The sequence below is a fragment of the Phascolarctos cinereus genome, unplaced genomic scaffold (genome assembly GCF_003287225.1).
Source record: "Phascolarctos cinereus isolate Bilbo 61053 unplaced genomic scaffold, phaCin_HiC Scaffold_726;HRSCAF=1367, whole genome shotgun sequence".
NCBI classification, from domain to species: Eukaryota; Metazoa; Chordata; class Mammalia; order Diprotodontia; family Phascolarctidae; genus Phascolarctos; species Phascolarctos cinereus.
The window spans coordinates 46140633-46153583 of NW_027556098.1; the positions used below are offsets into that span (position 1 = coordinate 46140633).

The 12951-nt window shown below is 36.7% G+C and overlaps 1 protein-coding gene and 1 pseudogene across 2 annotated transcripts in view; one reads left to right on the plus strand and one right to left on the minus strand.

Moving 5' to 3' along the window:
* DOP1B (DOP1 leucine zipper like protein B) overlaps nt 1-12951 on the minus strand; it is a 138231-nt gene that overhangs the window by 21748 nt on the left and 103532 nt on the right. For both annotated transcript variants that reach the window (XM_020995843.2, XM_020995842.2), the window contains exons 24-28: nt 11400-11455; nt 6356-6460; nt 6182-6248; nt 4577-4721; nt 847-929 (exon numbers count right to left, since the gene is read on the minus strand). In XM_020995843.2, the coding sequence (XP_020851502.1) occupies nt 847-929; nt 4577-4721; nt 6182-6248; nt 6356-6460; nt 11400-11455 (456 nt within the window). The remainder of the gene's footprint in view (nt 1-846; nt 930-4576; nt 4722-6181; nt 6249-6355; nt 6461-11399; nt 11456-12951) is intronic.
* Nucleotides 6573-8797, plus strand: LOC144454212 (large ribosomal subunit protein uL30 pseudogene; annotated as a pseudogene).

Genomic DNA, 12951 nt, shown 5'->3' on the forward strand with positions numbered 1-12951 from the left:
CTTCTGATTCCAGAAAACAAGTGCTCATTCCATTCTATCACTCTGCTTCTACTGCCACAAGTTTGAGAGAGTTATATCCTTTGTACACTGAAGCCCTATTCTGGTGTCCCTCACATAATTTTTTTTCTTAAAGACCATGCGTTAAACCCAATTCACTCTGGCTCTCATTGGTTGGCCAACAACAGGTCCCAGCCTTGATGGCTCAGAGTGAATGTAAATATGAATTGTTTCTATTTTGGCCACAAATCCTGAGGGGCTTCCCCTGCCAGATTGATTTTTTTAAAAAAAATTACATAAAAGGCCATTCTTTTGCTCATTTCTTCCTAGCCTTAATCACTGAATGGGTGTTGCTTCAGTCAAAGTGAGAACTCAGAAAGACCTTAGCTTAAAAAGGTTAACATCTCCCAGTGCATCCAGACCATTTCCAGTTATCCTGATCTATATCTTGCCACTGGACCCAGATGGCTCTGGAGGAGAAAGTGAGGCTGATGACATTACACAGCCTTCCCTCACTTAAACCCAATTCACTTGCAAGTCATGGCATCACCTTCCTGATGTCATGGTTCTTTTCAAGAACAAAGACAAACAACAACAGCCTCAAATTACAGATCCACTTATTCTCTAATATTTTTCTTCATTAGGCTCCCTGTCCCCTCTATTCTATTCCAAAAAATTTCTCCCTTTATCCTGGGAGTATTCTGTAAACCCAGACAATCATTTCATAGGTTCCGCCAATTGTTCCAAAATATTCTATAACCAAATTAGCTTGGTAACCTCTGACTTAAGACAATCAGCACCACCCTTCTCTAAAACAAATATCCATACTGAGAAATCAAATGTCTTTACCTCTGCAAGGAGTGAGAGAGCATGCACACTGTAAACTGAGGGGGCAGATGCAGATACCATTGATGAGGGTGTTGCTGCTGCATCTATATGTAAAAAAAAAATTTGTACTTTCATTTACAATGGATATCATAACTTTGTTGTCCAAAAAAATCACATAAGCTTGAGTTAAGTTAAAATCTTTTCACCTTCCCAAAATGACTTTATGTACACATAAGAGTTTATTGTTCATCTCTCTGATAATACATACATATACAAATAACTAAGAAACTGAATGCTTTCTGACAGTTAGAATAAGACAATCAAGGTTTAGTAAGCTTACTTTTTCATGTTTACTTAAAAGAACAATGCATTACCAGCATAGATTGGACAAGATGACCCTCTGAGGTAATTTTCAACGCTAAGATTATGTTTAAAAACTGGAGAGACATACCATTTTGAAGTCTCATTATATATCTGGAGGCTTTCTGTGATTTCTTTCAATTGGCCTTTGTTTTCTGCATTCAGCAAACAAAATTAGTGATTTTCTTATACTATGTCTCATTATGGTCTTCAAATTTTTTGGCTAGTGTTCTTCTAGGAGAATCTTTAAGTTGTATCTTGTCTATATGATCACCGTGTTTTGTTTGATATCATGTTTTCCTTTAATGTTACTGCTTTTTGCTTCTCTTTTTCTAAATTGTCCTTAACTTCTGTATATTTGTATTCTCAGTCTGACCTTTGTTTCTTTTGTGAGACTTGCCACCATAGAGTCAAGTGTTTCTATTGTGCCAATTCTTTCTGCTAATTAGGTCATAAATACTGGTTTCAAATTTTATTTCTCTTTTAAATCATTCAGCAACATCTTGTTATGGTTCAATTCTCTCTTAGGAATCCATAGGTTCCAGAAGTCAGCAAATGTTGATTCATTTTCTTTTGTCTTGCAATATTTATTATTTAGATGCCTTGACTCTTGTAGTGGATCTGCAGGCCATATTCTCTTCTGTTATCTTAACATATCTTAACCCCATTGTTTATCTTTTATACGAGTCTTTAAGTTTTCTTTCTCTTGAGATCTTTTATGATTCCAATCTTTTCTCTCCTTATATTCCTCTATTGCTCACTTTCTGACTCCTTTCCCTTTGATTGCAGTTTCCCTAAAAGCCATCTTAATCTCTTCTCATGCTAAGCAATTCACATTTCCCCAGCCTTAGCTTCTGAACCTAAACAACTTCTAGGGAAACAGAATTGGTCCTAAATGAATGCTGGGATCTTTGCTTCAGTCTGTCTGTCTGTGACACACACACACACACACACACACACACACACACACATGTCCTATCCCAGTTCCCTCTGTTCCACAGTTCTCTAGATGAGTACTATGGTAGCACAGACTGCTGCCACACTGCTGCCCTAGCCACACCGGGAGGAGGGAGTAGTAGAGTTGTTCTCTGTTACAAGCCCATAGGTCAGCTTGTGCAGCCTTGCCTACGTGATAGAGGAGAGGAAAGGGGTGCTGAGTGAGCAAGTTAGGGGTTATGGATTAGCCTTGTCTGCTGTTGCTTCATTCACTTGATACCTCTTTGGGGTTCTTGGTGTCCTAAACCATAGAGACAGATAATATTGCTTATCTCATGTATAGTTCCTATTTTGGAGACATTTCAGAGGTTGTGAAAATCATAAAAAATGTCTTGCCCTTCATTTTGTTAATCACATAGTCTCACTGAATATCTATCTTGTTTTGTGTCCAATATTTAATATGTTAAAGATGTTACAGTGAGACTGTATATAGATACTGCCCTATGCATCAGTATAGGGAGTATACAAACTAATGAAACCGGCTCCAGTTCAGTTTTAAAATGTCATATTTACTCTGCAAGACATAGGATCACAGGATCATAGATTAAAGGCTGAAAGAGACCTTTGAGCTTATCAAATATAACCCCCTCATTTTATAGATCAAGAATCTGAGGCCCAAGGCTAAGTGCTATGTCCAAGGTCACATAGGTGGTAAAGAAATTTGAACCCAGGTCTTTAGATTTCAGACTACTGTTTTTTCCATTGTGTCATGATACCTTAAACTATAAGCTTGATTATAAAAGCAATGTAGAGACCAACCAAGATGGAGGAGTAGAAAGTAGCTGTACAGCTCAACTCCTCCAACAGTTTCAGATGAGTGCCAGACCAAGAAGTGATCAGAAATCAAAAGAGAAACCACAGTGGGTCAACTTTCCACACAAACCATAGGCAAGTGACCAGGTCTGGGAGGGCTGGGATCTCAGAGCCAGTTTCCTGGGAGTTGGGAGGGGCATTACCATGTTGCTCTAAACCAGGAATGAAGATCATGTATCGAGACTTCAGGAGCGGAAAAGGGCTATAGTGATATCTCCCTAAACCCAGAAAGGGGAACTAGAAGCCACACCCTGGAAATGAATGAGGACCTGTGGTTCTAAGACTCTAAAGAAGAGAAAAGATTTCAGAGACAGAACCTAGACACAGAAGACTGAGGAACAGACTTCTTCCCAAAGTACACAGATCCTAGCCCTAAAAGAAAGCCCCAATTTATGAAGTAAGGCTGGAAGAAGTCAACAACAAAAAAATTAAAAGCTAGTATGTTAGGGATACCCAAGACACAAACCCAGAAGAGAATAACTCCAAAACACTACCTGCCAAGCAAAGCCTCAGAGAAAAACACAACTTGACCACTAGATCAGTTGGAATTCCAAAAGAAATGATTCCAGAACAAAAAAGGAGTTAAAATGATATTAACTGAAAGTAATAAGAGGGCTGTAGAAAAGAGTTGGAAAAGAAATGAGAGGTATGGAGGTGACTTACAGAATTGCCAGTTTAGCACAAAAGTTACCAAACCTTTCTCCAAGTAATAGGCTTTCTGAAAAGTAGGATGGACCAAACAGAAGTAATGACTCCATGAGACAATAAGAAATATTAAAAGTCAAATGGTTAAAAAGTTAGGAAAAAAAGATATAAGGTATTTCATATGAAAAACAACTCAACTAGAAGACTAATTAAGGAGAGATAATTTAAGATAATTAGACTATTTGAAAGCCATGACCAGAAAAAAAAAAAAGGGCCTAGAAATCATACGTCAAGAACTTAGGAAAGAAAACTGCCTCGAGGGCAAAGTGAAAAAAATAGAAAGAATCCACCTCTTCAAAGAAATTTCAAAATAAAAACTTCTGGGAAAATCATAGCCTAAATCCAGAGCCCAAATCCAAGTCACATTAAAAAAAAATACTGCAAACAGTTAAAGTACTGAGGAACCATAGTTAGGATAACACAAGATTTAGTATCTAGTACTAAAAAGAAGTGTAGAGCATGGGACATAACATTCCTAAAGGCAAAAGATATAGGCCCATGAGCAAGAATAATTTACCCAGAGAAACTGAGTATAATCTTTCAAAGGAAAGATTGAAAAAAATTTATTTTTTTCAGACTTTGATTTTATTCTAGCATTCCTTGTTGTCTCATGGAGTTATTAACTTCTAATTTCCAAGAAATCTGTTACTTGATTAAGGTTTTGTAAATTCTATACTAAACTGTTCCTTTCTTTGCTCAAGAGCTCTCGTTTCATTTATTTATTTCATTTTCAATTCTTGCCTCACTTCTTTAAGGAATTGTATAGTTTGTGGAAAAATCTATGATTTTGCCTAAGGCTTTCTCTGTAGAAAATGAAGAGTCATTTTATTAATCTGTGTAGCAAGGTGACATGTAGATGGATCCTGTTTATACCTACCATGCAAATCTTCTTCAGTATCACATTCATCTAAAGAGATCTGAGGCTGGGCCTTCACTTCCAAGTTTCTGCTTAGCCAGCTAGTTTGTTCCAGAGAAGAACCAGCTATATTTCCCACAGCTTCCAGGACTTTTTGGGTGATGTCCTGAAAAGTAATCAGTGGAAATAGAAGTGAAAAATAAGTTACTGGCAAAAAGTTCAGTGTCCAAATTAGCCAGTCATGTCAGAGTAGTCATATCAATACTCTGGCAACTATGCTGTATACTATTATTTGAAGATATTGCTTTTAAAACTTCTTGGGTACTCTGGCTTTTTGTTGGTAATGTACCTTTCACACATAGTACAGAAAGCAAAACTAAATAAGTGTGCAGACAGAAAGTACTACCAAATTATTTAATAATTTAGTCATGTTTTCAAGCCAAAATATAGCTTAGAAGAAAATCATAACATAAAAAACTGGGGAACAGTAAAGATGGAATATACTATTTTAAGTATCAAAAGTACCTGAAAATACAATGATAAACTATTGTCAATCTGAATTTATGACCAAGAAGTAATCAAGAATATTCAGTATATTAATAAAACAACATGAAGCTAACATTTACATTGCTTAATTTAATATTTTAATGGAATGTTTGGTAGAACATTTAAAGCTTAATGACTAAAAAGTTTCCTCTGGAGAGAGATTTATTTCCTTTCTTGTTTTTTTGGTTGTTTGTTTGTTTTTGTGTTTTTTTTTTTTTGCTAGGCAATGGGGTTAAGTAACTTGCCCAGGGTCACACAGCTAGTAAGTGTTATGTGTCTGAGGCCACATTTGAACTCAGGTCCTCCTGAATCCAGGGCTAGTGCTCTATCCACTGCGCCACCTAGCTGCCCCTCCTTTCTTGTTTGTATTAGCTTTCAGAGGTGAAAAACTGAAAATATATATAAAAATGTTATCTGCAAATTATTTGCAGTGTATAATTTCACTTCTCTCTGATCTAATTAGAAGCATCTGGTAGTGTAGTAGATAGGTTCTGGAGGAAGATATGAGTTCAAATTCAGCCTCAGACATTGCTTACTAGCTGTGTGATCCTGGGCAAGTCACTTAACCTGTCTGCCTCAGTTTTCTCAACTGTAAAGTGGGAATAATAATAGCAACTATCTCACAGGGTTGTTGTGGTGATCAAATTAGATAACATTTGTAAAAAGTACTTAGCACAGTACCTGGCACATAGTAGATGCTATTATAGATGCTTATTTACTTTCTCTTTCCCTGCAATCTAAAATTAATATGCTAGAAGATAGAATTATCATTCCACCTAAAATATGTCATAACTGATGATTAAATCCATATGAAACATTATATACTACCCCCAAAGGCAAATGATTTTTGTAACAACATGCTGTGGATTACGTGGGCAAAACAGTAACAAAATACTTTTCAATGAATGTACTTTCTGTCATAATTAAAAGTAATGGAGGAAGTTCAAATTAAGAGGATGTATTTTTCAAGATCAGTTTCTACCCATGAGAACACTATATCTTATGAGATACCCTGGCAATCTGCTAATGACAGCGAAAGACTTCTAGGCTAGGAGTCGGCTAAATTTTTCATTTACATACCTGTAGGTCTTTCTGATCCTTCTTGCTTTCCAGGTTAGGCGTTCTTGTCACAAAATCATTGAGCATACTATTGAAAAACAATTCACTCCAAGTCAACAACATAAACATTTTTGCTGGTATGAAATATCCCCCAGTGAGAAATACCATGACAATTTAAACATCCTGATTTGATACCTGAGGAGCAGAAAGTATCCGGGTGGTGCTAGGTTCAATTGTACAGATTCCTTTAACACTCCTAACAACGAAGGGAAGTTTTCCTGTAGAACTGAGACAGAGAGCCTGTTTAAAAATAAATCAAGATATAACAGAATTTGAGAGTTAGAAGGGATATCCGTGATCATTTGGTCCAACCAATACACCAAAAGAATCTCCATTATTATGTAACTGACAAATGGTCTTCCAACCTCAGCTCAAAGAATTACAGGAAGAAGCCATCATCAAGACTAAATTGGACTTTTTGCAACTTCTACCCACTGCTCCTGGTACTGCCCTCTAAGGCCAAGTAGTACAACTCTAATCCTTCCTCCATATAACAGCCTTTTAAATACTTGAAGACAGGTACTTTGTTCTCTGTGAGTTTTTTCTTCTCCAGGATAACCACTTCCAATTCCTTCAACCGATAATTATATGACATGAACTCAAGGATCATCTTGAGTTACTCTCCTCTGAACACTCTTCCATTTATTAAAATCCTTAAATCCTAATGCTCAGAACTTTGAGAACAGTGGGATTATCATCTCCCTATTCCTGAAAACCCTGTTTCTCTTAATGTAGCCAAAGATAGCATTAGCTTTGCAGCTGCTACATCACACTGCTGAGTCATTTTGTGCATGAAGTCCACTAAAATACTGAGATCTTTTTCAAAGGACCTGTTGCCTAACCATGCCTTCTCCACCTTGTGCAGTTACTTTTTTTTTCCTACCCAAATGTAAGAATTTATATTTATCCCTACAGAACTTCATCTTAGATTCTGACACTGTCATACAATGTGTTAGCAATCCTTCCCATCTTTGTGTCACCTGCAAATCTGATAAACATGCAATTTATGCCTTTATTAAAGACACTGATAAAAACAAAAAAGAAAATAGCACAGGACTAAGCACAAATTCCCCAGGGCATTCTGCTGGAGATCTCCTGCCAAGCTGATACTGACAATCATGATACCTCTTTGAGTTGAGCTATACAACCAGTTCTGATCCATCTAACTGTATTAAAGTCTAGTCCATAATGTTCCACCTTCTATACAATATAAGATACTTGATACATGACATCCTTTATCAAAATCTTTGCTAGAGTTTAATATGATTATATATATATAGCCTATATCAGAATGCTTGCCATCTTGGGGAGGGAGAAAAAATTTGGAACTCAAAATCTTTTAAAGTGAATGTTGAAAACTATCTTTATGTGTAATTGGAAAAAATAAAATACTATAAAGTGAAAAAAAATCTTTGCTTGCATCTGGGCAAATTTTATTTAGTAAACAAGCATGTCCCTCATCTACTAGCTTAACACTAGACAGAACATGGTTAACAATCATGAAACAAAATGAAAAGGAAAGGTATCTTTTCATTTTCTTGTCCTTTACCCTCAAATACAATATGTGCAGCAACAATAAGACAGTATAGGTAAAAAATACAAGAACCTAGCTTAGCCTCTAACTAGCTGTGTTATTTAGCACAAGTCAGTTCACATCTCTGGTCTTCCATTTCTTCTTTTGTAAAATGAAGAGCTTGGATTGATGATTGACAAGGTCTCTCCTGAAGCTAAAATTATAGTTCTGTCACGAGACTTCCATTTCTAGTTATTATGAAAAGCTATGCAGTTCCAATCCAAAATATAGTGATGAAAGACTACAGAAGACTGGAGAGGTTATGAAGGAATTTGAAAAGCCAAACAAGTCCTTGTTTCTGCAGATGTAACTGTGGCAGATGAAGAAAAAAAGAAACTACCATCTATTCCAGAATCTGGTCTGAAAAGGTAAAAGACTTTTGTGGTACTTAAGGTCAAATGCCTAAAGAAGGTGGCCATATTAAAAAAAACTTTGTAAGATATAGAGGAATATTATCTATGAAAGAATTAAAGCCTGCCATAAGGAATACTGATAGAGATATAGAAGTGAAATTTGACTGATTAGAATGGCACAAAAATCTGGCAGCTACTGTGTACCTGCTGAATACAAATTATCTTTTGTGATCAGAATTAGAGGTATCAATAATGTTAGCCCAAAGGTCTGTGAAGTATTAAGACTTCTCTATCTTCACCATATCTCTGATGGCACTTTTGTTAATCTCAATAAGGTTTCAATTGACATACTGAGCATTGTGGCACACCTGAAATCTGTGAATGACTTTAATTTACAAATGTGGTTATGGCAAGATCAAGAAATAGAGAATTGCCTTGGCTGATAACACTCTTATTGTAAAATCTCTTGGTAGATAAGGAGTTATCTATACGGAAGCCTTGAGCCATGAGAGGTACACTGTTGGCAAGCATTTCAAAGCTGCCAACAACTTCCTGCGGTTCTTCAAACTATCTTCTTTGTGGGACAGAATGAAGAAAAAGTCTATACATCTTGTGGAAGGTAGAGATGCTATTAATTGGAAGGCTAGATGAAAAGGCTTATTAAGATAATGAACTAAAGGTGTCTACCATGATTATTTCTCTAATGGTCTATTAATAAAAATTCCTGTGATTAAAAACAAAACAAAACAAAAAGCCAAAAAAGATTTTATATTTGATCCTGGAAGTAATAATTGGAAGTCTTTGGAGTTTATTGAATTAGAGAGGGAAGGGTGACATGGTTAGACCTGTACTTCAGGAAAATCAATTTGACAGCTGAGTGGAAGATGGATGGACTGGAGTGGGGAGAGACTTGAAGTAGGAAGACCAGCTATAAGGAATCAGGAAAATTTCCCAAAATCTGTAAGTCAGACACTTAAGGCAACTAGTCCAGAGAAATTTGCAATAGCCATCAGTATGTTTTATTTTAATTCAGCAAATGTTTAAGTACCCACTATGTGAAAGAGACTGTATTAGGTCCTAGGGATACAACCCTATTCTCAAGAAACATGCATGCACATAGCTATGATACAAGCTGGAAAGCATGTTGGACTTGAAGTGATAAAAGAACTGAGTTAGAATACTAGTTCCAGCATTTAATAGCTATGGGACCATTGAGGGTAAGTCATTTAACTTGTCTGAATTTCTGTTTTATAGTTTACAGTCTCACCTGTAGAAATGATGATATCATCTTACAAGATTATTAAAAAAAATAAAATGACACGAAAAGTATATTGGACTATATAAATGTCATCTCTTACCATCACTATTATTAGGAGATTAGGCTGGAAAGACAGACTGGCTTCAGACTAGGGAGAGCCTTGAATGACAGAATCAGAAGTTCATACTTTATTCCTTATTTCTTCTCCCGGCTTTGCCTTTGACTTTCTGGACTTCATCATGCCTCAGTTATTGTTTCCCTCGTGAACTTCACTCAGCACCTGACATCTCCTCACTCTGGAATATCCCTTCCCCATGCTGGCCTCCTTCTTCCATTGGTGAATTTGTTCTAGGACCCACTGTTTTGGGGACTGGCCAAGATTGACCATGCTTTATTCTCCACCTCGATGTGCTTCTGACTTTCTAGAGTTTGCCTCCATGCCCAGCTGCCTTTCCACCCTGGAATGCCTGCTTCCCATTTTTCAGCTCCACTTTGTGTTATCTTTCCTGGTTAGAATGTAAGCTCCTGGGGCCGGTAGGTGGTGCAGTGGATAGAGCACTGGCCCTGGAGTCAGGAGGACCTGAGTTTAAATCCAGCTTCAGACACGTAACACTAGCTGTGTGACTCTGGGCAAGTCACTTAACCCCAATTGCTTTGCCAAAAAAAAAAAAAGTAAGCTCTTTGAGGGAAGAAACTGTTTTCTTTTGTATTTGTATCCCCAGTACTTAGCACAGTGCCTGACCCACAGTAAGCCATTAATAAAGGCTTGTTGCCTGCCTTTATTTTATAAGAAGTAGGGAGCTACTGAAGGTTCTAAGAAGAGGAATGCAGAAGAGAAAAATAAATAATGAGCACATTGTAAGAATATTAAAAATGAATATTAATATTATATAGAGGACATGAAAAGGTGCAGGGGGAGTGTCTGTGAGGAGGGGACAAGCAAGATGCACCAGAAAATCAATGAACAACAGGATTAAAAGATGTCAACAAAGAACTGTATGATGGTTAAGAGAAGACAGACTGGTCATGCAGAGAGGGTGAGTCATGGCAGGTAGACTGCCAGCTTGCTCCATTGATACTCCGAGAATGTCAAGAGAAAGCAAAGAAGGATCCTAACACATTAGATGGCCTCCCAGAAGTGAACCTATGAGAGAACATGGATAAAAGTCACACAGGATGAGAAGGCATGGATGGGTTATAATCTGTATTGCTGAAGGTATCTTCCAAATAAATGAGATCAAAGAGACATTTCAGGATAAAGTAATTAATTATTCATTACACTGCTATCACCACTTTGCCCAAGCAAGGTCTTTTTGAAAATAGATTATTTTTTTAAAAAAGGTGTTTTTTTAAAATAGATGGAGAAAAATCTGTAGATGCTGGATTAAGCACTTTCTCCGAGATGAACATGCCTTTTTTTCTAGTCTTTCTGTAATTAACAAACCAAAGTTGAGGCTCACATAAGACAATAGCAGATATTTTACGTAGTACTTTCTGGTTTAGAAAGTGCTTTACTCATATGGTCTTGTGAAGGCTTATGGAAACAAAACTTTATAATAAAAACTAATTTTTTTTCTCTATTCTTATAAGTGGCATTTCTAATAAGCATTTTCGTAGACATATTTTGGCCTTTTACTTAATTCATTTGGTCCTCAGTTTCCTCTTCCATAAAATAACAAAGTACCTTTCAGTCACTGGATCCTACGTTCCTTTTTAAAAGAACACTACATTAGGCCAGGCCTTATAACAAATATTACTTGACTGTGTGTTAGCATACACCACAAAAATAGCAGCTTAAGTCTCTAATGAGGGAAAATGAAATCATCTGCCTTGTCTATGCTTGGAGAAGCAATGGAAATATCATTTGGATAATCTCCAAGCCAAGACTCTAAATTAGGAAATAAAGTCATACTTACTACTAGATGTTAGTGTAATAGAGTCTGTGACTTGGGAATATCTGATCAAGAAAATTACATAAACTAAAAACTCAATTACCTTTGAAGGTAAGTGTAGCTGAAATGCAACACAGGAATATCCACTAGAGATGATTTCTGAAAATAAACACAAAAAATTACTGTTATTCAGTAGAAAATAGAGAGAAATAATTTTCAAATACAAGGAATGTGATATTCACATATCTTGTTAAATAAGAAAAATCACACTTCACGTATCATTTCATAACTAAATTCAATAAACATAAATTAAGCATACCATATGTATGGTAGGACATTGGTTTCTTGAGACAGCTTCCCTGACCCTGACACTGTTTCCTTCACCCACACAATCTGATTGACCTGAGATTTCTGGATGCTGCTTCCTTATCTAGGGACATAAAAGGTCCCAACCTTGTGTAGTCAGGTCCTCTCAGGCTTATTGGGTGCTCCAGAACACACAAGTTGTTGTACCCTGATGATTGACTAACAAGACATGTTTTCAGATAGAGATGAAGGGAACCTCATTCAGAGAAGCTAAGTGTCCTTATATCCTTGTTGCATATTCTTGCTGTGTTATGTCAGAGTAAACCTTTTTTGTTAAATCTTGTGAGTACCTGATTTCATCCCAACATCAAACTAACAGGGTGCTGGCTGAGAGCCAACAATGGTGCAAGGCATTGTGGCAGGCAAACAAAGACAAACAAAATATTCCTTCTTATAGTCTCTTTAAGAAAATTAGAAATGTCAAGGGAACATTTCATGTAAAAATAGGCATGTTAAAGGCAAAAAGGTAGGGACTTAACAGAAGCAGAAGAGATTAAAGAAGAAGCAGCAAGAATAGACAAAAGAACTATACAAGAAAGATGCTTAACATTATATATAACCATGATGGAGTAGTTACTGATCTAGAGCCAGACATACTGAAGAATGAAGTCAAGTGGGCCTTAGGAAGTATTGCTAACAATAAGGCAAGTGGAGGTGAAAGAATTCCAGCTGAGCTATTTAAAATCCTAAAAGATGATGCTGTTAAAATGCTGCACTGAATATGCCAGCAAATTTGGAAAACTCAACAGTGGCCACTGGATTGGAAAAAATCAGTTTATATCACAATCCTAAAGAAGGGCAATGCCAAAGAATGTTCAAACTGCTGAACAATTACACTTATTTCACATACCAGCAAGGTTATACTTAAGATTCTGCAAGTTAGGCATCAGCAATATGTGAACTGAGAACTACCAGAAGAGCAGGCTGGTTTTCAAAGAGGCAGAGGAACTAGAGACCAAATTGCCAACATTCATTGGATTATGGAGAAAGCAAGGGAGAATGAGCACATTGTAAGAATATTAAAGAGAAAACATCTATCTCTGCTTCATTGATTACACTGAAGCCTTTGACTGTGTAGCTCACAACAAAATGTAGCAAGTCCCCCAAGAGATAGGAGTACCAGATCATCTAACTTGCCTACTGAGGAACCTGTGTGCGGGCCAAGAAGCAATAGTCAGAACTGAACATGGAACACCTGATTGGCTTAAGACTGAAAAAAGAGTACAGCAAAGCTGTATATTTTCACCTTATTTATTTAACTCATATGCAGAGAACATCATGTGAAATAC